This window comes from Penaeus chinensis, chromosome 23, assembly GCF_019202785.1.
Source record: "Penaeus chinensis breed Huanghai No. 1 chromosome 23, ASM1920278v2, whole genome shotgun sequence".
In the NCBI taxonomy this organism is placed as follows: Eukaryota; Metazoa; Arthropoda; class Malacostraca; order Decapoda; family Penaeidae; genus Penaeus; species Penaeus chinensis.
In genome coordinates, this window is record NC_061841.1 from 19,815,656 (window position 1) to 19,840,655 (window position 25,000).

General features: G+C 44.4%; 1 protein-coding gene across 2 annotated transcripts in view; it reads left to right on the forward strand.

The window, feature by feature from the left end:
* Positions 1-23,564, forward strand: part of LOC125037380 — a 118,449-nt gene extending 94,885 nt beyond the window's left edge. The window contains exons 1-10 of one of the 2 annotated variants that reach the window (XM_047630486.1): positions 9,352-11,877; positions 13,069-13,137; positions 15,314-15,471; positions 15,701-15,855; positions 17,061-17,215; positions 17,376-17,473; positions 17,811-17,955; positions 18,062-18,263; positions 18,390-18,529; positions 18,633-23,564. In XM_047630486.1, coding sequence (XP_047486442.1) covers positions 9,657-11,877; positions 13,069-13,137; positions 15,314-15,471; positions 15,701-15,855; positions 17,061-17,215; positions 17,376-17,473; positions 17,811-17,955; positions 18,062-18,263; positions 18,390-18,529; positions 18,633-18,715 — 3,426 coding nt within the window. In that variant the 5' untranslated portion in view covers positions 9,352-9,656 and the 3' untranslated portion in view covers positions 18,716-23,564. Of the gene's footprint in view, positions 1-9,351; positions 11,878-13,068; positions 13,138-15,313; positions 15,472-15,700; positions 15,856-17,060; positions 17,216-17,375; positions 17,474-17,810; positions 17,956-18,061; positions 18,264-18,389; positions 18,530-18,632 lie in introns of those variants that run through there. The other variant, XM_047630487.1, reaches the window with a different exon arrangement.
* Positions 23,565-25,000: the final 1,436 nt, after the last annotated feature.

A 25,000-nucleotide genomic window follows, 5' to 3' on the forward strand; every position in this document is an offset into this window, starting at 1 on the left:
TCATGGTCTGTTTCCTGCCGTTCTTGTCAACTCGTAAGGATTCTGCGTGTTTGCGATGTGTCACGGCTTGGTGACGGGCTGTTTGATTTGTTTGGGTCGTTTGATTTGTTGGTTGGGTTTTGTATTTCGTGGGGCGAAGCGTGGACGTCCTTCCGCGTGTGCTGACACCTGCGCAGGGAACGAGCTGATCCTTTTCGCTCGTTCATCTTTATTACTAATTATTCATCCCCTTTTTTACGAGGCGTGGTGATTATCATGACTCTGAAGTTTCGTCGGTGGATTTCTTTCGCTTTTGACGGCAGGTTTGATCTTTCCATGCGTGTGGATGGCAAGAATCGCCGGCTAGTTCTTTGTCAGCTGATTCCAGTCGAGCAAAGCCATTCGTGATGTAACAAGGGTTAGCAAGACAGGAGTCACGTTGCTTAGTCGCACATAAATGCTGACATAAAAAGAAGGAAGGAAGGAAGGAAAGAAAGAAAAAGAAAGAAAGTAAGTAAGTAAGTAAGTAAGTAAGTAAGTAAGTAAGAAAGAAAGAAAGAAAGAAAGAAAGAAAGAAAGAAAGAAAGAAAGAAAGAAAGAAAGAAAGAAAGAAAGAAAGAAAGAAAGAAAGAAAGAAAGAAAGAAAGAAAGAAAGAAAGAAAGAAAGAAAGAAAGAAAGAAAGAAAGAAAGAAAGAAAGAAAGGGAGGAAGGAAGGAAGGAAGGAAGGAAGGAAGGAAAGAAGGAAGGAAAGAGAGAAAAACGGAGATGTAGCGGACACTGCTACTTGGGAGGAGCCGGAGCGTGCTAGGTAATAGCGTGCTTGCAAACGTGAGTGGAGTAAGGGGCTTGTGAGAAGTACCAGGAAGTGAGGCAGTTAGAGAGAGGGAGAGAGAGGGGGGGGGAGGGAGAGAGAGGGAGAGAGGAATGGAGAGAGGGAGAGAGAGAGAGAGAGACGGACGGACGGACAGACGGACGGACAGAAACAGTGACAGAGAAAGAAAGAGAGATACGGAAACAGGAGGGCGAAGAAAATAAGACCAGAGAGACAGATCGGGGAGTGAGACAGAGAGATAAAAAAAAAACCGAGTTGCATTACGGGGCGATTACGAGTCGATCCGTGCCATACTCTGTCCGGCGAGCTTGTGGCACGGATGGCTCGGTGTCGCTCGGTGTCGTCTCGGTGTCGTCGCGGTGTCGTCTCGGTGTCGTCTCGGTGTCGTCTCGGTGTCGTCTCGCAATCCTCGTAACGGATTACTTGGCGGCGGGAAAGTTGGTCTCGTAAAACCAGTCGGGGGCGGGAAGTCTCGAGACGTTGGCTCCGTCGCTTCGGTAATGGGCGGGTGGGCGGCGGGGAGGAGGGTGGGTGGGTTGGGTGGGGTGGGGAAGGAGGGAGGGGAAGGGAGAGGAAGAGAAGGAGGGGTTTGTGTGATGGGAGGAGGTGGGGAAGGGGGAGGAAGCGGAGGAGGAGGAAGGGTGTGTGGTGGGTGGGGGGAGGAGGAGGCGAGGCGGCGGTGTGTGTCCGTCACGGGGGTAGGGGGCGGGGTGGGAGGGGGTGTCGAAGATCACAAAGGCAGCTGGGGGAAAGAGGAAGGACGCCGCCGTGAACCGGTTGGCTGAGTGAGTCAGTAGGTCAGGAGTGTCGCAGGACAGTTAGTCCTCCCGCCGCCCTCCGCAGGCGCTTCCTCTATTGGCCTGGGCCCGCCCTCCGCGCCCCCACCACCTCTCCCTCACTGCCCCTTTCCTCCACCCCACCCAACCCCACCCCACCCCACGCTACCGGGTTCTCGTAGGCATATCGTCAATAGCCCTTGATATGCAGTGTTTATAAAAAAAAGAAAAAAAGAATATATATATATATATATATATATATAAATAAACGCGAACGTGTGTGTGAGCGCGCGTATTCCGTATCTTTCGACCGTCTTTGTGTGAAGGGCGATAAGAACAACAAAGCAGGGAATGTTGTTCGGGAAGTTCCAGCGGCGTTGCTTCATCCGGGGCTGCGCGAGGACCCAGTAACCCTTTCCGAGAACCCCTTTCTTTATCCGATCCTCATCTTTTCCCTGTATTCGTTGTGAGCCACCGAATCGGACGCGGCGGGAGAAAGCTGGCGACGACGCGCGGGTGGTTATTGCATTGCACCAAGAGGAAATGTTTGGCAACGGTGTTTGAGAGAGGGAGAGGGAGAGATAGAGAAAGAGAAAGAGAAAGAGAAAGAGAGATAATTAATTGTATGACCCAATTTCAGACGGTTCAGAGGTATTATCTCCCACCTCTTCCATGTAGACAATAGGGACGAATGCTTTCTGCGGTAGCTAGAGGGTCCGAGCTCTGAAAAGGGGGAGGGGGAGGGGGAGGGGGAGGGGGATTCTCCTGTCTCAAAGGCACTGTTTCGAATACATCACGTAGCGGGCCACCTAACCTGACCTAACCTAACCTGTGTCTGTTTATATGCCTTCTCCCTGACCTACGCTGCTGCGCCGTAGCATGTGATCGGGTCCCTGTGTGCGCGTCCGATCCTATGCAGCAGTGTTACACACGTGTCCTCTCTTGTTTGCCTTGCTCTGGGGGGCCTGAGGATGCGTTTTTAGCCTCTCCTCGTGCAGGGATGGAAACGTTTGTTGATGTTGCAGTGAGGGTGAGTGAGAGGGGCTTGTTGCTAGGGAGGGAGAGGGGAGAGATAGGGAGACAGACAGACACAGACAGACAGAGACACAGATATGGACAGACAGACACAGACAGACAGACACAGACAGGCAGGCAGGCAGGCAGGCAGGCAGGCAGGCAGGCAGGCAGGCAGGCAGGCAGGCAGGCAGGCAGACAGACAGACAGACAGACAGACAGACAGACAGACAGACAGACAGACCGAGAAAGAGCCTGTGAGCGGAGGAAGGAGAGAGAGGGCCCGGCAAGGCGCGTGTGTTGCCTCGGTGTCACGAACGTTGCACCCGGGAAGAGAAAGTTTGTGTGTGCTGTGTCATCTTCTGCTTTTATATCTCCTCATTACACACACACACACCTCCGGCTCCCCTCCTGCAGCTCTCTTGGCTCTTGTAATGGTGTTACAGTCCAAGGGGTTCTGGATGGAGACGCGGTGCATGGACACGCCGTTTTCTCCTCCTCCTCTTCTTGTTCTCCCTCTTGTTCATCCCTTTTCTTCTTGCTCTTTTCTTTCGTTTTATTCTTCTTTCTCTTCTTTCTTCTACCCCGTTCTTTATCTCCTCCTCCTCGATTCCTCCTCCTCCTCTTCGTCCTCCTTCTTCTCTTCCTTCTTCTCCTCCTTCTTCTCCTTCTTTTCTTCTTTTTCTTCTTTTTCTTCTTCGCCTTTGTCTTTGACTTTGTCCTAGACTTTTCTTATTATTCGTCATGTTCTTCCTCCTCTTCTTCTTGGGGAAAGTCTCTCGTTGATGAGGTTTCCCAACTGATGGGAAGGTTAGACTCGAAGCTTCCCAGGGTTTACGGTTAGAGACACGAGGCTTCCCGAGGGTTTTAGGATACGCCAAGTTGCCCGGATGTTTGGTATTGGTAGAAGGGAAGGTCCCCGGATGTAAGGTTTTTGGCAGGAGGGGGTGTCCCGGATGTCACGTGCAGCTCGAGGAGGATTCGCGGGCTATTATTTTTTAGTTTTCTCGAGTGTTAGTGGTGTGGTGAGGAAGGGCGTCTCGGGGGAAGGGGGGGGGGTCGTTTTAATGTTTATGCAACACTTGCGTGTCCGAGTAACGTGTGTATTGGTAGAACTAATGAAGGGGTTCGGGTACTAGACGTCTAAGTTTTTTTAACCACTGATTAATGATTCGTTAAGTCTGTAGTGAAACTTGTGGTTTTTCGCAGATCTTGGGACAGCGGTCTCTCGTCTACTCAGGGTTCTGAGATACGGAGATTTTGCTCGCTGGTAGTGACCGTTTTGCGTGTTTTTTTTAAAGGTTCTGGCAGCATTATTGTTGTTGTTTTGGCTGTTGTTGTTTCCTTAGGTTCTCGTATAGTTCGGTTCTTGAGTGTCTTCTCTCTTCGCACGTGCTAAGCCATGTCCGTTTCTAAATGTGGATCTGACAGGTGTAAAATACGTCTTTGCTTAGTGTTCGTGTTTTCTCTTTGCACTGTTGCGTCATTTTCTCCTTTATGTTTACAAGATCATAAACGGATGATTAAGGAGGCAGGTAGAAAGGTTGGTTATACTGCCGAGCATTAAAAGCCTCATAAGAGCTTTGGTTTGGAGCCCAACTAACTGGACAGAGACCCTTTTATATGGCGATGCTAATAGCGACACCACAAAGTGTAATTGCGCCATGTGTGTGAGAAGGGGTAGCCAGGGGGACCTCCTGTGATAATGTCAGGGTGTCATACGTGAGACTTTTAAGGGGGGGGGGGGGAGCTAGACTGGTATAAACGTGATGGTTAGGGTGCAGTATGTATACCAGAAAGTTATATACGTAATAGTGTAAGTGTAATAATGCGTACTTGATGTAGCTACTCCTTTGAGGGTAGTTCGAGTGCTTTGAATGTATTGGATAGGGTGTACTACGTAATTTAGAAGACGTTGAAGGTAGGCAAAATGCTATGGGTGTAATATTTACGGTACGATAGAATCCATTGAGGTAGCCAGTAGTATCCAGTGAAACTCGAAAGGGTGGCTAAGAATGCTATAACAGTAAAAGCGAGAGTGTCATGTATAAGTTTGAATGCTGTTATGAAGTCGGAATGCTATGAAAAGGTAGTGGTTAGCGTGTCATGCGAAGATAGATATGCCGAATGCTGAGGTGAGGGTGTAACAGGTGCAACAGATGGTAGCGTGGTCCTGTTAATGGCACTGTTGTTGGAATAGATTAGGGCCACTTGCGGTTCGGATAAAGCGGTAACCAGAAGCGTTTTATTTCGCCGCAGTAGAGTCACACGTCGTTTTGAATAAAGTGGTAACTAGAGGAGTTATAGTTTGTCGTGTGTGAACCACATATGAGTATGTATGAAGTAGAAAAAGGTTAGTTTGGTCGTAAGAGATCGACTTCAGGTTTGCATGAAGTAGCGTTAAAAAAAAAAAAAAAAAAATCTGGTCGCGGCCTCATGTTGTCAAGAGGGTTGGGGGATCCTCGGGAGGGTGGGGTGGGGTGGGGGTGGGGGTCCGGATAGCGGGGGTCGTTGCCAAGGGTAAAGGTCTGAAAAGGTCAAGCGTTCGGAGTCCTTTGTCCCGGGGTCTGTCCGTGCTTGCTGGGGAGGTTTGCTTGAGGAATGCAGACAGGCAGGAAGTATGCGTGCGTCGAGAAATGACTGTTATCGGATTACTGTTTTCCCAATGGTCGTACGAGTCTTTGCCGGGGGTGAGAACTGTCGTGTGTTTTTCGTTTATTTATTTTAAAAAAAATGGTACGTGGGTTCAGGAAACGATAATGTGTTCTTGGTTTGTGATTTATTTATTTATTTGTTTATTTATTTATTTTGTTTAATATGGAAATGATAGTGATTGTTATTCATTCGAAATCGGTATGTCATGGATTACAGAAACATGACATTACACATAGCATAATTTTTTTTTGCGTGGTTATTTGAATTACATGAAAGCATACATTGTGTTTTTTTCTCCTAGTTTAGGCCATTTTGTTTGCGAAACAGTGCTCGGTTTGTTTTTCTTCCTGCAACCCTCCAGAATGCATGGTACTAAGATTGCATTTCGCCATGTGTAATGTTGATCCGAATTCGACGGCCTTGGCTCGTTCATAATGTTTACTGGGGTAGCGTCTTGCTCAAGTGGAAGATTTGTGTGTGAACGAGTCAGCGATTGGGTGTATGTATACGTATGTTCATTTTGTGTGTTTCAGTTTTTCGTTATATGGTTATTTCTATGTGCGCGCGCATGTACATCCACATGCACATGCACTTGCACTTGCACTTGCACTTGCACTTGCACGCACACACCACACGCACACAACATTTATTTCTAAACATTTTGTTTTAAAACCTCACAATAAAAAAAAATTGCATTTGCATTAGATCTTGCTCAATATCTAACTCCAAACTGCAACATTTAATTATATTTGGTATATAAAGGACGAAAGAACAATAAACGATAAATAGATTAATGAGACAGACAAAAGAATGGGAGAGGTGGAATGGAGGAACACACTCTAGGGAAATATTAGGAGCGCTCGCTGAAAACCATTTCACGGGCCTCAGCATTTGAAATTTAAATGGAACTTCGAAGTGTGTTTTGGTGTATTTATTTTGGTTTTATGCATTTACCTATTTTATTCTTATTTGTTTTACTCATAAATTTCTGCTCTTCAAGGAGCGTATATTTACTTATTCATGCTTAATGTTCGTCTCGTCTGTCCGTGCGTTTTTAAGCAATGTCTAAACCTTTTTATGTGGATTCAAGTCGGACATTATGGTTACTAATGTTTATTCTGCTGGGATGGAGTTTAACTAATGGTTCCTCCGTGGGCCGCAAAGTGACTTCTTTGTCGTGAGGTGGGCTATAAAAGTCAGTTGTTTGTGGATAGATGGATCATATTAGGTTTCGAAGCCAGGTAGGGTTAGCTTTGTGCTCTTCCTCTATGTGGGACGAAGGCGGGCGCGTGTGATGCGGTGGTGGGTCTGGGGAGTGTTGATAAGTTATCTTTTTTTTATGTTTTTTTCCCCCCATTCCTTCCACCGTCGTGTGCCAAGTGCCAGGCGGGAGATAAACAAGGGTAGACACGTGCTTCTGTTGGTAGGGGCCGCGTCACGTGCTTCTCACTCCCGGGGCAACAAAGACGACACTGCCCTTGTCCCTCGCCCCGTGCCCTCGTGGCCCAAGACGCTTTTGTTTACCTTCCGCTGGCCACGCGCCCGGGGTCCTTTTTTTAGCCCCGAAAACTCCCCCCATAGGAATTCAGGGAAGAGGTGGGGGGGGGGAGAGGGGATGCAATGGGCGGGGCAAGGGAAGGGGAAGGGGGAGGGGCGCTGTGCTCTGCTGACTGCGATTCGGCCTCTCAGTTATTTCGGATTACAGTTTTACGCGGTTTTTGTATCAACACTTCGGATATGTATGGTTGGGGGTTGCGGTGGCCCGTGGAGAGGCGTTAGACGGCGCTGAACGGGCGGGCGTCCAGGTCTCATTTTTTTTTCTCCCTTTTTTGAGGTCAGATTGTTTTTTTTTTTTCTCCTCTCTCTTTTTCTTGCGAGCCAGTTCTTGGGAGCTTTTGTCACGCCCTTTGTTTTCACGATCTGGTCTTTGTTCTTCGGAGGGTTTAATTTATCGTGCGTTTTTTCAGGGATTGGAAGAAGTGTTCTGGTTTTGCCCCAGTTGGTAACGTTTTCATTTTTATCCTCTCTCTCTCTCTCTCTCTCTCTCTCTCTCTCTCTCTCTCTCTCTCTCTCTCTCTCTCTCTCTCTCTCTCTCTCTCTCTCTCTCTCTCTGTGTGTGTGTGTGTGTGTGTGTGTGTGTGTGTGTGTGTGTGTGTGTGTATCTTTGTCTTCGTCTTTGTCTGTCTCCCTCTTCCTCTCCACCCCCACTTCGTGCATTGCGAGTGACGTGAGCTGTAGATGTTGGAGGAAATCTACGGGGTGTTCCCTCCAGTGTTCACCACATTCTGGCCTTACGCTAGACTGTTTTACTTGGCTTTTATAAGGTCAGTCGTAGACTACCATGTACTGCAAATAAATAGCTTGGAGGTAGTGCAAAATGAAGCTATGAGGATTATCCTCGGCGCCCCGAGAACAGCAAGGATAGTGAACATGAGATCGGAGCTACACTCATCATCCCTTTTTGATGGAATTAAATTTATTTCCAATGTATTTAGGGGTCAATGCTCTGAGGGAACCCGCGTATCTTTCAGCTTTCCAAAAACAACTGCAACGTAAAATCACGCAAGCAGATGTTACTAATCACGCACACGCGCGCCCTCTGATACACAGAATCTGAATGAACATTACAAAGCTCAATGTCCCAATTAGTAAAATACCAAAAGGTCGATCCATTCCACCATGAAAAAAAAATCAACATTGATGGTACACCTTACATGTCTACCACAAAGAAAAGTGTACATAACTGCGTGTTAAAACAAGCTGCGTTAGCAACGATAAAGGAACACACACAATCTATGGGCGATGATGTATGCGAGTGTTACGCTGACGGATCTGGATACTTGCTCTGTCTACAAAAAATGGCTTACTACAACATCAAGTTAATACGAGAGTGCAAAATTGGGCCACTGCACCGACGGCGTTGGCAGGCAGACTCCTTGCAACGGAATTCTTAATGTCTCGGGGGGGGTTCTGGAGTAGCTTTCTGTGACTTCTTCTTTCTGGCCTTACTGCGTGAGAAAATCGCATGAGCAGCTGTAATTTGCTAACAGCATTATGAAGGAAGCGGCTATTCAGCGGCTCAAGGCTCAAATGCATCAGTGTGTTTCCCTTTGTCGCTTTCCCCCCTCTCCTGCTGCGTCTTCCCCCCCTGCTTTTCTTGAATTCTTTCTGCTCTTCCCATTCCCATTCTTTCTCCTTGTCTCCCCTTATATCTCCCCCCTTCATCTCTTCCTCCCCCTTCTATCTCCCTCTCACTTCCTCCTCCCTCCTCCTGCTCCCCCTCCCCATCTCTCCCTCCCTCCTCCCTCCTCCCTCTCTTCCTCTCTTCCTCTCTTCCTCTCTTCCTCTCTTCCTCTCTTCCTCTCTTCCTCCCTCCCTCTCTCCCTCCCTCCCTCCCTCCCTCCCTCCCTCCCTCCCTCCCTCCCTCCCTCCCTCCCTCCCTCCCTCCCTCCCTCCCTCCCTCCTCCTCCCTCCGTCCTTCCTCTCTTCCTCTCTCCCTCTCTCCCTCCGTCCCTCCGTCCATCCATTATCCATCCATTCTCCATCCTCCCTCTCTCCCTCTCTCCCTCTCTCCCTCCGTCCATCCGTCCATCCATCCATCCATCCATCCATCCGTCCATCCGTCCATCCTCCCCCCTCCCTCCTCCTCCATCTTTCCGCACACTTCTTCTCTACTCCGCCCCGCCCACGCCCATTCCTCAAAGTGCATCGCCGTCTGTGTCGGCATGAAGAGGGCGAGTCCCGAGTCCGAAGTGAATCATGAGTCGCCGCAACAATAGCGAGCCTTGTAGGGGATTTTTTGATTACGAGAATATGCTTTATGGCCCGGTTGATAGCGGAGCTTTATCTTGTAATTTGTCGGGCAGGAGAGGTTCGGGAGTTTGTGTTAAAGGAGGGATTTACGCCCTGGTTAGTGTGGGTAAGTATGGGGCGGTAGGGATGAGTAGGGATATTGCGAATCTTCTCATTGGACTCGAAAATTGGATATGGGTGGGAAGTGGCAGTTTGTGTGACGCTGGGTAGTTTGTAGGGGGTGTTGGGAGGGACTGGAGGGGAGGGGTGGGGGGTAGCGTTGGTTGTTTGGATAAGCGCAGTTGGAAGAATTGCGTGGGTCAGTGAAGAAGGACGAGGGCAAGGGAGAGAGCTTTGTGCGTTCGTGTTTATGCCCCTCTAGTGCGGACTCTGCCGTCGAGCCTCGGTGCCCTTACGGAGTCATGGCGCCCTCTCTCGTTATAGAGTAATACCCGTTTTCGACATTGTGTGCACTTCGGCTCTGCGCGCTAGTATGTGGTTCGCTGGCTTGTTTGTGGAAGCGCCTCGGTGGGAGAGAGTTTGTGCCTGTGAGTGGAGGTGGTGAGCCTTCCCCTTGCCCGCGCCCGTGCTCGCGTCCGCCGCAGGCATGGAAGTGGTGAACGATGTGCTGAGCGTGATGCAGGAGGCCATGTGGACGGAGCTGGAGCGCGACCTGGTCCTTCACGTGGTGGCCTCTCGCTACTCGCACGACCAGCTGCTGCACGCGTGTCAGCTGCTGGTGGACTGGATCGGGTGGCGGGCGGAGCTGGAGGACGTGGTGCAGACCCTGTTCGAAGGGAAGCACGAGGGCGTCCCATTCCACAGGAGGAGGACCCCTGGCGCGGCGCATGAGGAGGACGCGTCTGCTGGCTCCAGGGACGACGGCGCGGCGGCGGGGAATCCTTTAGCGAGGAGCTCGGTGAACATTACGAAGAACGAGCCTCGCGCAAACGCAAGAAAGTCTCGCATTCCGATATTCAAGCGAGCGCTACCGACGGCCTCCGGTGCCGAGCCCGAGGGACGCTTTGTGGCAGCCACTCCGGCCGAGGCGAAAGATGAGAGGGGCTGTTCAACCGCGGAGGCAACGACAGCCGGATCTGAAATACCTTGCACGAAAGGAACAGTGTGTGAGGGTCATGAATTGCATGCGGGGCGCGAACACACCATCAACAGTAATACAAGAATAAAATGTGGGTGTTGCGCCAGTGTAGTAGAGGAGCTGTGTCAGGAAAGCAAGAGCGCAAGATTTTCCGATTCGGCGTCACATCCTACGGATAGATTGTCCTGCAAGAGAGAGTCCTGTAGAACGGTGTGCGGTGCGGAGTCTTGCGGTCGCCTGGGTTTGGGAGATCTTGGAGAGGAATCCTGCAGCACCTGTTGCGCCTTCGAGCCCGCCGAGATGGAGATCAGCATCAAGTCGTCCATCCCGGAAGGCTGGGTAGTGCTGGAGGGGAGACACGTCGCCATCCCGCCCGTCACCGTCAAGCTGTGGAAGTTGATCACCACCTTCTGGGACATTCTGCCGCAGTTCGTGTGCGCACAGGCGTCGTTCGGCGCCAGTGTCCATGAGAAAAATCACCTACAGAAGGAGGTGAAGGGCATTAACATTCTCCTAGAGCAGCTCAGTTTGCGTCTGAGCTGGATGCTGCCAGCAATCAGGAAGCAGCGAGACCTCCCGGTCATGTACGAGGCGGACGTGAGCCTGGTGGACGAGAGTCTGGACGAGGACCTGGCGCATATGAAGACCTGGGTCGTCAGAGTGTACGAGGAATGCCTTGTGGGGGAACTGGATATTCCTGATTTGGCGGTAGGTGGGTCGCTGGGCTCAAGGCCCGAATGCGATTCTCCTCTCAACGGCAGCACTTACTCAGCCGTCTCGCAAGAAACGGATTATTTCGATGTGTCGGATCCGCTCCTGGCCGGGGAGGATAAAAACAACAACGTCGATGGAATGAATTACAACGACCCGGTCCCCATTGTGCAGGACGATCTTTTGTGTTGGTTGTGGCAGGCCGTGAAGGCGGACATGGACGACGAATTGACAGTGCATCTTGTGGCCTCACACTTCACCCTGCAGGAAGTCCACCTGTCTCGGAATATTCTAACGTCATGGGGGTTCTCGTTGCCGTACATGAAGGGCGTGCGGGGCCTGCTTATGGAGATGGTGGGCGCGTTCCGGTCGGTCACCGACGAGAATAACAACTGTGCCGTGAAAAAGCTTCCCAAGTTCGTGTGTTGTGACGTGACCAACAGGCCTTCCGTGCGCCCCATGCGGTGGACCTGCATGAAAAGGGACCTAGAAGTGCTAGGCGACATGGCGCAGAAATTAACCACGCGCATATGCTGGCTCCTCCCCGAGGCTCAGCGCTATTCCGCGGCCATGGAGGACGCGAAAAAGGGCTCCCTGGCGCCGCAGTTGTCAGCCACCAGCAGCACCCTGGCCAACCTGAAGACCATCCTGGACTGGGAGCTGGGCGCCTCGCACCACCCGACGCCAGACGCCTGCGCGAGACCGAGACCCAGTTCGGCTTCGCAGTTCCCGCCCGCCGTCTTCCAGCCCGTCGTCCGGGACTGCAAGGAGGGGAGGGCGTTGCGAGGGGACGTGGTCAGCCTAGGGAAGCTACAGTCTTGGCCAGTCCAGTCAGAGGGCTTCTTGGCGGAGCCATGGGGCGGGTGGCTCTGGGGGGGACCTCACGTGTACCCTGCCATGTCCGTCGCGAGAGAGAGTGACCCTGTGCCGCTGTTGCCATCCCAACACGATGCCACAGATCTACTGCATCATTGTCACCTTGTGCACAATTTTGCTGTAGAACCTACATACACGCCTAGTAGGTAGATGGAACTGGAATGCTAGGCTGTTTAAAAATATGGGAGTTTTTTTGTGTGCGTGTGTACATGTGCTTGTGTATATGATGAGTGAGTGAATGCAGACTAGAATGTGTAAGGTGCAACTCTATTATTATTATTGTTTAAAAATATCTAACAATTAGATATTTCACGACTTGGTATCATTATTTAGTTTTGATAGATATTGAGTATCATATGGATCTAAGGAGCTTAATAGTCTGTTGCAGAATCTTTTTTTTTTTTTTTTTGTGTGAAACGAAAGTTGAAGAAATATCTGACGAAATTAGATCGATACACGAAAATACCTGTGAGTACCTACTGCAAGAGGAAACTCGGATGTCCACTTCTAAAAGTATTGGATTTGAGTAATAGATTTTTAGAGATCTTAGATCCCTACTGTACATTTGTGAAGTCTCATTATTTACTCATTAGCTTAGATGATGATGACGGTGAAGTGAAAAGTTGTATGAGGTCAAGGTTAGGATTTAGTAAACAAATGCAGTTTGTTGTGTGACTAGGTTTTTACTTTTATGTTAATACCAAATAACCACAAAAAAAGACTGGTTGATTGAGACCATAAATAGATGAATACATTTTCATAGCCAACAGGAAAATGTCAGAGGCAGGCACTTGGTTGGCTGCTCATGTTAGTCAAATAGTTTACTTTGTAAGCGTTTAGTCTGATATATATAATGCAGTATAAATTTTCAGAAAAAATGTGTATTGCTTTTATGAAGAGTACAGGTATATCCAGAAGATATTAGTATTAAGACAATATTAATGAAGTATATTGTCGCTCATTGCAAGAAAGACCTGTCGACTAAATCACTAGTACTTTGAGATTTTTCTTTCATCTTAATGAAATGGGATTCGAATCTGATTTAGTATTGACCATGAAACGCACGGTCTTCCTTTTTGGTTGCAGCTTTTCCTTGTTTGTTTGCAAGACTCGCATCACCCTAATGAATGCATATTATTTAGACCATGTTTCTTTTATAATTTTATTTTTTAGGTTATCATCATTTTTGATAAGTGTATAACTCCAGATTGGAGAGGAATTTACTTGATTGTAAGGTCACTACAAAATCTTTTGCTCGATTCAAGACCGTACCAAGAGCCATTGAAAAGACCATTGGAAAATAATAACCCCCTTTTTTTCTTTTTCTTTGCAGTCACGACGCCTCAGCCGCCACAGAGACCATGGCTACCCCTTGCCGAGCCCGACCGAACCAAACCTTCATGTAAGTTAAGGAATAAGGCTTTTTTTTTCTCGAGAGTAGAATGGGTCTCGTGCGTTGTTCATCTGGCGTTTTAGTTTTTTTAGTTTTTTTAGTTTTTAGTTTTTTTTTTTAAAGGTTTTGGTGATCTCTTTAGAAAGCTGGTGATTGCGGTGGTGGTCTCACGGGTAGAATTTTGGTCGTTGCGATGCTGGGTGGTTGCCTTTCTGTCACACTGAATGATTTGATGTCTTGCATGGATTATGTAAATTGCCTCACCTTACCCCCATAAACAGACAGGCAGGCAGGCAAACTGCCCAGACTCCAGATACAAGCACAGTCGTACACATAAATGCACCTACGTACACGCACACTCGTACACATAAAGGCACCCACGTACACGCACACTCGTACACATAAAGGCACCCACGTACACGCACACTCGTACACATAAAGGCACCCACGTACACGCACACTCGTACACATAAAGGCACCCACGTACACGCACACTCGTACACACAAAGGCACCCACGCATACGCACACTCGTACACATAAATGCACCTACGTACACGCACACTCGTACACACAAAGGCACCCACGCACATGTACACTTGTACACACACTCGTACACACAAAGGCACCCACGCACATGTACACTCGTACACACACACTCGTACACACAAAGGCACCCACGCACAGGCGCGCACACACATGCACGCACGAACATGCGCACGCACACATGCACACACGAACATGCGCACACACACACATGCACACACGAACATGCGCACACACACACATGCACACACACACACATGCACACACACACACATGCACACACACACACACATGCACACACACACACACATGCACACACACACACAGCACACACACACATGCACACACACACACATGCACACACACACACATGCACACACACACACATGCACACACACACACACATGCACACACACACACATGCACACACACACACACATGCACACACACACACACACATGCACACACACACACACACATGCACACACACACACACACACACACACACACACACACACACACACACACACACACACACACACACACACACACACACACACACACACACACACACCACACACACCCTTCCCCCCCCCCCTCTCTCCCTCTCTCTCTCTCTCTCTCTCTCTCTCTCTCTCTCTCTCTCTCTCTCTCTCTCTCTCTCTCTCTCTCTCTCTCTCTCTCTCTCTCTCTCTCTCTGTCAGGGAACTTCCCGTAGATTTTCCCCCAACATCTACAGCTCACGTTACACGCAATGCACGAAGTGGGGCGTGGATAGGAAGAGGGAGACAAAGACACACACACACACACACACACACACACACACACACACACACACACACACACACACACACACACACACACACACACACACACGCAATGTTTGACTCTCTTGAACAAAAGTTTAATGCATAAGTAAAGATTTGGTAAGATTTGCTTTCTCTGGGAAAAGTGAAAGGTCTAGACTTGAAGTAGTTAATTCCTTATATATTTTTTTTTTTTTTTTTTTTTTTTAGTTTTTAGTTTTTAGTTTTAGGATGAAATTGAGTCCTTTTAAAGCAGGAGGAAAATCTATTCTCCCCCTCCCCTCTCCCCCCAAAGGTTTGCAAAGTTCAGGATGTGAATTTTAATTATTTTGGGTTATTAAATTTTGGGAGTTTATGTTAATGCATCTAAGACAGATACTTGTCATACTGATACATTTTATTAATATTTTCTTTATATTTGACTTGTATGCTGTGCACATATACCTGAAAATGACAATATTCATGTTTTTATCCTCTGAAAGTCAAACCTAGCTTAGAATAGAATTAGAATGATAAGAATTATATATATAATATATATATAATTATATATATATAATTATATATATATATATAGTGGTATGAATTCCAGTGTACAGTACATTACCTTTACTTTTACTTATGTTTAATGAGGAACTGACTGCTTTTCTCTGTTAACATCAGATTGCTGTGCTTATCTACCTTGCCCTGCTATTCCAAAACATTTTGTTGATTTGTCGGAGTAGTTTGTGCTAATGGTAACAGTACTTATTTTTTGGACTGTACATTCACTCAAGTATTCATATCATACATTTTACAAGGCTGATGGTAACCTCTCTTTTTTCTCATTTTTCCTCAGGTATATTCACAGTGATGTGCTATAATGTATTATGTGACAAGTATGCAACACGACAAATGTACGGGTACTGTCCGTCGTGGGCTCTGGAGTGGGAGTACCGCAAGAAGGGGATTATGGACGAGATCAAGCACTACCTGGCGGACATCATTACACTACAGGTAGGCATACGTGCTCAGGGGTTTTTTTTTGAGTGACGTTTTATATTTTTTTTGCCCGGCTGTCATGAAGTTGCTTTTCATATATGATTGAGATCTGAAAAATTTCATGCGTACTGCCTGTAGTTTGTGTTTTTGTTGTTGATCTATTTGGATATAAATATGTTTTGTGTGAAATTGCTTATCTGCATATAGTGTGAAGAAGCCAGTGCTGAAACCTTTTCACTTTCAGGAAGTGGAGACAGATCAGTTCTTCAACTTTTTCCTACCGGAGCTTAAGAGTGAAGGATACGACGGAATTTTCTCCCCTAAATCAAGGGCAAAACACATGACAGAAAGTGAGCGAAAGTATGTAGATGGATGTGCTATCTTCTGGAGAACCAGCAAGTAAGTTGTACATTTGCTACTATATTTTAATCATTATTTTACAGCACTTACACAGGAACATTTTATAAAATCTTGTATTGTTCTCCAAACCAATTTGATCGAGTGTGGTACCTGTGAAATTTGAATTCTTGCTTAATACTTTTCAAGGCTGCATTTCAACAGAAAGAAGACATAACTAACCTTGATTTCATGTACATTTACAAAGGAATGTGAATACTGTTTTGTGTAAAACTGGGAGAGAGAGTTTCAGTGCAAGGGCTTGTAATGAGTTATTGCCAGGATGTCGATGTATCTCACAATTAAGTGATTGAGGTTGGGAAAATACTTCTTTGCTGTTGTCCCAGTTTGTGGGATCCTACAGAAAAAGACAACTTTGTGCTGCTTGTGTTTTATGAATGTGACTGGCACAATCTTTGGGATAAATGATGGTAAAGGCATTCATTTCAGTAAAAAAAAAAGGGGGGTTTAACTGAAATTGGTAAAAGTATAATGAATGGAGAAACCAAGTTGTATATGAAAACTGTTCTTTATCTCTGAATGAGGCAATAAATGTGTAGATAATGTTTTTAGAATTGCATATTAGGTTAAAAGGAAGTGCATCAATAATTGCTTGGTGTTTGTCCATTAGAATTTTGTTTTGCAAATTTTGTTTACATATAGATAACTCAATTAGTAAACCTGATTGCACCTGATACCTTAGTTCTGATTTTATTTCAATTTATTTAATTATTTATTTTTCTATATGGAAATATTTTTAGCCTTGATATCGTAACTACTGTACTGTTCTTGTTGTTGGCATTCTGATTGGTAATGATGATGTAAATAATCTTTCCAAAAAACATGGAAAAGGGTAAAGAAGGAAAGTCAGGTAGGTTTAGTAACTGACTTCTTGCTGAGTAATTATTTATGCAGCCATCTTTTTGAAAGCAAAATTTCCAAACTAAAATCAGAGGAAGAAGTGTTTGTGTACATGGCTTCCTGATGTGAGTGAGTTAATTTAACAAGAAAGCCAGTGTGGTAGAGGGCAAAGAGAATGTCTGCTACATGAGTGTATATATATAGGCTAACTAATTACTTTGTGTAGAAATTGTAGTTTGTTTTGTGTAAATAAAGAGAGTAGAAAATTCATGTTAATTATAGCAGGTTGAAAATGACTTCTACCATTTCTTAAAGAGAAGGTTTATTAATCCTCTTGAAATTAACAGATTCAGCCTGGTCAAGGAACACCTTATTGAATTTAACCAACTTGCTATGGCCAACCACGATGGATCGGAAGACATGCTGAATCGCGTCATGACTAAAGACAACATAGGCCTGGCTGCGCTCCTGGAGACCAAGGAAGCAGCATGGGAGAATTCACGTACGTTTCTTGATAAGCTGGCCATTGAGTATTCCTTTGTGTTTTGGTGTCATAAGGATTTGTTACAAGGTATCACAAAAAGATTAATGTCTGTTGTAGAACATATTGCAACAGGGTTATTATTATCTGTTCATGTGCTCATTGACGTCCATATCTTCAGAATTGCTGCCAGATAAATCCCAAATCAGCCAGCCTGTGCTAGTATGTACAGCCCACATTCATTGGGACCCAGAGTTCTGTGACGTCAAACTCATTCAGGTGAGAGTCTGCCTCTTGTCTCATTCTCACTCACTCACTCACTCACTCACTCACTCACTCACTCACTCACTCACTCACACTCACTCACTCACTCACTCACTCACTCACTCACTCACTCACTCACTCACTCACTCACTCACTCACTCACTCACTCACTCACTCACTCACTCACTCACCCACCCACCCACCCACCCACCCACCCACTTCTTGCCATCAGTTGGTGAAGTTCATAGTTTACAGAAGAATTTGTAAAACAGTTCTGTTAGATGCTTTATAGAAAAAAAAAGTTTTACGTGTACATACATATGCTTATAAAACTCGTTTCTCTTTCCTTCAGACAATTATGTTGATGAGTGAAATCAGACAAATTATTACACAAATTGTCGAGGATTCACAGCATAGATCTCGGTCTGGGCACAAGATGGATCCACACTCCATTCAGCTTCTCTTGTGCGGAGATCTTAATTCACTTCCTGACTCAGGTAAGTTTGCGTTACTGTTGCTAAGAAACAGGTTTAAGTTTGTGGTTTTGAGATGGTACAGTTTGCAATCTGCAGTGTGTTAATGTGCAAATGTTTTCTGTTTTAGGTGTAGTTGAGTTCTTGACAAAGGGAAATGTGTCAATGGACCATGAAGACTTCAAAGGTTTTGGGTATAAAACCTGCCTGCAGAAGATTGCAATGGCCAAGACTAATAATTCATTAGTCAATTCTAATTCCAACATCTACACCCATTCTTTCAAGCTCTCGGCTGCCTATGATTTTAATATCATGGCATATACCAACTATACGTAAGTTTAACAGCAATTTAGCTTTCATTTTATACATTTGCTTTTAATATATCTGGAATTTAGGTCTCAAGTACAAGAGTTTTCAAGATTGGAGACTTAATGTTTTTATTTTTTTCTTATTTCCAGGTATGATTTCAAAGGAATCATAGACTACATCTTCCACAGCAGTGAGACAATGTCAGCTTTGGGTGTCTTGGGACCCATTGATACTGATTGGTTTAAAGATAACAAGGTGTTGGGCTGTCCACACCCTCATATACCTTCAGGTAGTAAAAGAGATGATTTCTGTAGAATAGAAAGATTGCATATAATGTTTACAGATTTTTGGCTGTAGAATATTTTGTATTAATAGGTTTGTTTCCCTTCCAGATCACTTTCCTCTGCTGGTTCAACTTGAGATGCGACCAGCATCAGCATCCATCAGCCAACCAAACGGTCTCCTTCACAGGTAGCCTGTGGGAGACATTCTCTCCACAACCACCATTACTTTGGGGGGCAGTCCATTCACCACAGGTCTCACTAGGAGACCTTAGAATACCAAATAGTTGCCAGCTCCACATTGAAAACAAAGCAGGGATTGAATATAGCCAAGTCACCTGCTAACATTCACCCCTAAATTACATATGGACACCTCAGGGCAGCCAATATGTTGTGATGATGGAAAAATGGAAGTGTTATATTGAGCCATGTGTTGGTTTGGTTGATCTGCAGGGCTGCAGGTAAAAAGGGAGAAAAGACATCATCTGGTTGCCAGAGAAAGTTTAGGGCCCTTTTGATATGTATTGTTTCTTGGAACAGTTGCCCTAACACCATCCAGACCATTGAGGCCTTGTTAATGTGTTTTCAGGAGCACACACTACAAGAGCGTTTTGTGTGGCACTGTGACAGATTTTTTCCCCTCTTCTCTTCCTCCATAAATCTAGATGATAGTCAAGTTAGGGGTGTCACGGTACAAAAAGCATTAAGGTACGAGGATTGTGTATGAATGGATATATACTGCATACTCTGGTAAATGGGGCTAGAAACTTGTACAAAAAATATAGCTAAAATGTAGGTCTGATTAAAAAAGAAAAGAAAAAAAAAAAGACTGTTTGTGCCCCTCAACTCGCCTTTGGCTTCCAGGCTTGTGTGTGCTGCCTGAGGGAAGGGCACACGAGCTTCAGCCACCTCGATCTCACTGTGTGTTCTGATGGGCCCAGCTTCCCTACCAATCTTCCACTTCCACCTCAACCCTTTCCATCTCCACTACTTCTGTGCTCCATTTATCTTTCTGCTCCCCACAGGTCTCTGCTTTAATTCACCAGCCTTTTTCTGTTGGCCTGGGACCATCCTAATATCATACCTTTTATTCTGCATCAGCACACCACCGCCACAACCAAAAACCAATGCAACCATGTGCATTATGCACTTTCACAACTCCACTAATACTTCCATCACTTGTTATTTTCATCATCATCATCATCATCGCCATGATCATCACAACACTGGGTGTAACACTTCTAATAACAGCCACTCCATCACTGTGTAACAGGCTGTTTTTTCCCTCTAAGCTTGCAGTATACCAGAGTTCTTTTTCAGTAATTTTATTTCCTCAATCAAGAACGTTCCCTTCATCAGTTCTTACAACCACTAGATTACAAGGTCAGAATTAGGAATTCCAAGAGTCTCCAAATTTCCATCAATTGCCAATGAGCTAGCTCTTCTGACACCCTGTGATATAGCACTGTGCAGCATTCTGTCCTCATCTCAGATGCCACTGCCCCATTCCACCCTCCACACTCCACTCTCACTTTCACTGGGCTGCTCCTCGTTTGTTCATCATCCGAAACACACTGTGAACATTGGACATCCAGCATTCTCTTCAGCTTTGCTATTCTGTTACTTTTCATATCTTTGTGTGTACCTGGGGATTAGTTGAGAGCTTCAAGATTCATCAGCAGGTATATTTGGATTTTGTGGTGTGCATATTTGGCAGAAGGAAATTGTCTAATCCTTAGTGCTTTTAAGTGTTACCAAGGCTGCCATAAGAAGCCCTTACGTTTTTGCCATTTTTGGTTGTATAGGATTTTATTTATGAAAAACAAAAGTAAGAATACTCTTTTTAGTTACTGTTGATGTAGCGTAATATCTACTGTTAGATATAAAATTTCATAATTGTTTGTTCATTTAGAAAGGAGCTTGAGAGATTCTGTTTTGCTTTCAGTGAAAGATAATATAAGAATCTTTATTAAAGGGCTCCTTCTGGCAAGACCTTAAGATTTTATCTAATCTCTTCCATGGTATTGTAAATGGATGCAACTTTTTTATGATTTATTGATTGGACATTTTAGTAGACTGTTAGAATGCTTAAGAGCACCAAAGATTGTCATGTTTCTTATACAATATTGGACCAGTCCATTTGCAAATCTTAAAAATATACGTGCATTAGGCTTTGCATTGGAAGATATCATGCTTAAGTTAAAACCCATATTGATTTTTGATGTGATATATAATTTTACAAACCTTAATGTTATGATCTACCATCCATTATTTCATTGTATTGTTCATGTATGTGTCACTGGTTCTCTGTGGCATTCCCTCCTTGCAACCCAGGGTGTCTGGTGCCAAGGTAGACCACAGCTGAGCAAATATCTGACTAGTACAGGATATTGTAGGATCCACACAGCTGATTTTAATATGTGAACATTCATTTTATGGATTTTAGCATCAAGAGTTTTAAGTACTAATTAGCTTCCAGATATTCTGGTAAATGGTAAATGGAAAAAAAAAAACACTAAAATAAACTTGATATCTATTAATTGAATGGTGAAATTTGTTGTATGGCATTATGGCTAAATGTGATTTTGCCATTCTGCATATAAGTCTTCACCTGAGTGTATGACTCTAAGTCAAAACCTGTGAAATATATTGTCTTCAGGTACACCATGTCAGACATTTAAGTTCAGCTTTGCACTGTTTAAAAATCTTTGGACCCAATTCTAGAACATCTCTTGATTGTTTAAGAATGTTAAATAAATCCAGCCAATCTTTGAGCTTCAGGAAGTTGAGATGATTGTTTAATTTTATAACAAAAACTCTGATAAAAAGAGAGTGAAAACAATTCAACTCATTGCAAGTGACATTCTAGAGTTTGGACCTCAGTCAGGTTAATGTGTACATTTGGAAGACGGAGATCTGTTCAAAATTTGACCATATAGTGTAGGTGTAGTCAGTGAGTGGCTGATGGACGCATGTCTCCTCAGGATTTTTTGACATTTATCAACTTTTTGCTGGCTACTCTCCACAGGAAGAGCTGTATACAGTTATTATAGTTAAGAGGGATAAATCTTGGGATTAAGGGATAAGGTTTCAGTTGAATGGATGGTTTCCTTTGTGGTTTAATAGTGGCTTCCTTGGTACTTCTTTTATACACTTGGGCTGAAGACAGGGCTCTCTCCTTTTTTTAATTTTTTTCCTTTCATTTCTCTTTTTCGCCTATGAATATTTATATTGATTTCATCGTTTGTGGAGGGTGGCCAGTCTCATAGCCGAGCACCATCCTTGTCCAGTGCCGGCAAAATAAAAGTTGTAACCACCAGACGATACTCGTTGGATTTGATTACTGTATTTAAAGGTCCAGTTTTAGGAACTAACATTTTCTAAATGGCTCTATTGCTTTATAGTTATGGGAGAAGGGAGGGGCTATGCTTAGCTTATTCTCATTATTATGGTACTTGCTCCTATTCCCCTTAAAAATTTTAATATTTTATATAATGACTGGTGTAAGTGATATAGATGGTGAACTCTATGGCGGTTATGGGTTGTTTTAACCTATTCTGAGGCTTCTTGAAGTACCTAGTCAGCAGATCTTCGGGTAAACTCTGGTGACAGTTTGCAACTATTCTTAATAACACAGGCTACAAATGACTGCCATCAAAATTTTGTCAACCCTATGTTTGAGATTTTCTATTGTTAGGTCTCAAGTAAAGTTTTATATACACATGACCTCTTATAGAGGCTTATGAACAAATGTTTGACTGCTTTATATTTGTAGCCTACCTTCTTTGTTGTTTTTGTAATGCAAAATATGTAGTGAGAATGTTTGTAACTGGTTTTGGATTAGATGTGTCCTGTCCTTGATAAACACTGGAGGCTAGTCTGCTCCAGTGAGTCCGCTTGTGCCGACTTGGTACACGACCGCCCCAAGGCCGCAGTCACATCCACCCTGGTGGCCCACACCACATCCCTCATTCATCACAAGGTACCTTTGTCCCGACCATCTTATTTTTGTAAAACTCACTGGAATTCATTCATTCACTATTTTACATATCATTTTTCTACATGGAGGATGGTTATCAGTGGCCTCTTTAAATGGTCAACATTGTCAACAATAACTAAACTGTTATTGGGTTCAACTTCTGATTGATTTACTATTTAAAAAGTTCATTGGAAAGCAAAGATGTACAGTTGTTTTGTAAAACCTTTTATTCACAGCAGATGTGCAGCAGGGATAAGCAGAGGTCATTAGGTTAACCTGTCCATTAGGTTAAATAACTTGCACAAACCTTGTTCTTTCTCAGCCCAAGTTAGGTTAGCATTTCTTTGAATATTATTATTATAATTATTACATTGTTATGGAAATGTCTTGTCTATACTTGTATGGTAGATGATATCTTATCTTTCATTGTAGTATACACCCAATTGCCACTAACCTTTGAACCATTGAAAGGAATCTTGGTGTGGTTTGGGCCAGGTACCTGCAACACGGTAGAAGCTGCGGCAACATATGTTGTAAAGGTTTATTTTTCAGGTGGTGCCGTTATTCCGTCCGCGCCCGCCCTCAACCCTGACCTCACTCAAGTCTATAAAGACTTATTATTTTTAACCTCAGCTAGTTTTACCCTGGTACATAAGTGAGTTTACTTAAATAGCATTCCCTACTTAAAGGGGAATGATGATAGTAGTAGCCTAGAGTAGTAGTTTTCATATTTTAATGAGTTTTAACCAGCAATTTTCCCAGGATCAATTCAAGAATCCTATCTAGAGGGCAGCTAGGGCCAAGCTTGAGGGCAGGCCGGACCAGGACCAGTGTGTGGGTATTGTATAACTAGGGTCTTGTGGTCTGCCCCAGGGAGTGTGGGCAAATGCCCGTGGCGGTCCTCAGCAGTACAAAGTGTCTCCCGTGCCCCGTGCAATGGTCATTATTATCATTACTCTCGACGTCAGTTCACCACCCAGTCCTCACCCGACCACGCGGTAGCACACGCGTCTAGACATTTAGTAAGGTTAGGATTCAGTAATAAAATATCATTGCAGATTACATTGTGACTGTCATTATCCTGTCTCAAGAAGAATTATTAAAAAAGGAAGTGGAGCGATTTGAATGGAAATGTTCTACATATATTTTTACAAAGACAATCCTTTATTGGTTCCTTCAGCAGAAGTAAGGTGCAGTAATGGAAGTAAGCCAGAAAAGTTATTTATCCAAAAAATATAGTATTTGGCACCAAACATTTACTTAAAAATATCAATGATATGTATTAAAAAAAAACATTATATGAGGAAATTCATTTTCTTAATGTTGCGCACATAATTTAGCTAGTGTGACAAAAAAAAAGAAAACTTTGTGCTGTGAACCTAGAAATAAATCAGTTCAAAATTTCTGCTCTGAATTTGTGAAAAAATCAGCTACCCATTGACCCACTAGTGGGAGGAAATGATGTTACAAATGTAAAGGAGAAAAAATGACTCCTGTAGCCTAATAGTGAAGTCAAACAAAAAGGTGGCGTGTGACTATGGCAGGGATCATTTCATGGCCATTCTAATGATTCTAATCACTCTCTCCAGAGCAAAGTCCTGTAGGCTTCAAGGCCCTGCTTATTTATACTAAAGGTGTGTAAAGAAGAAGAAAGTTGTTCCATGAATAAATCTGGAGGTTAACTACAGCCCTGAAGTAGATTATGAATGTAATATGTGACTAAGGTTATGATTTTAGCCAATGAGTTGTACGGATGTAAATTCAGGAATTACAGAATTTTAATATGCTCATCTAACCAGCTTGTACACACATTTATATACCTAGCAAATGCAAAAATACATTTACTACTATACTCAGTTCATGCATATAATGATTTGCTTTCCTCCAATCACTTGTTCATTGTTGCTGGGGGGTTTAGGAGTTGGGGACTAGTGCTTATATACTCCAGGGGATACAGATGTCGGGACTTTGTGGAGTAACTTTTTTATGATAATTAGAGAGGCAGATGAAGTTATCTTTTAAGATACAAGAATACACCAAGTTAACAAGAAAACACTAAGTGTGAATGGAAATGGAAGGGAATAGAATTAATTTGTTCAAAATCATGTTTAATAGCCCCAAGCTATTTTGTGCCTCTGTTAATATACACCCTCTCTCTCTCTCTCTCTCTCTCTCTCTCTCTCTCTCTCTCTCTCTCTCTCTCTCTCTCTCTCTCTCTCTCTCTCTCTCTCTCTCTCTCTCTCTCTCTCTCTCTCTCTCTCTCTCTCTCTCTCTCTCTCTCTCTCTCTCTCTCTCTCTCTCTCTCTCTCTCTCTCTCTCTCTCTCTCTCTCTCTCTCTCTCTCTCTCTCTCTCTCTCTCTTCCTCACTCCCTCTAAAAAAAAATTCCCAAAATTACAAATTTCATTGGAGTACCTTGTGTTGTGAAGATTTACATTTTCATCTTTACCTTTCTTTATAGCTCTGACTCATCACATCATCATAGTCAGTTAGCCTTTATCT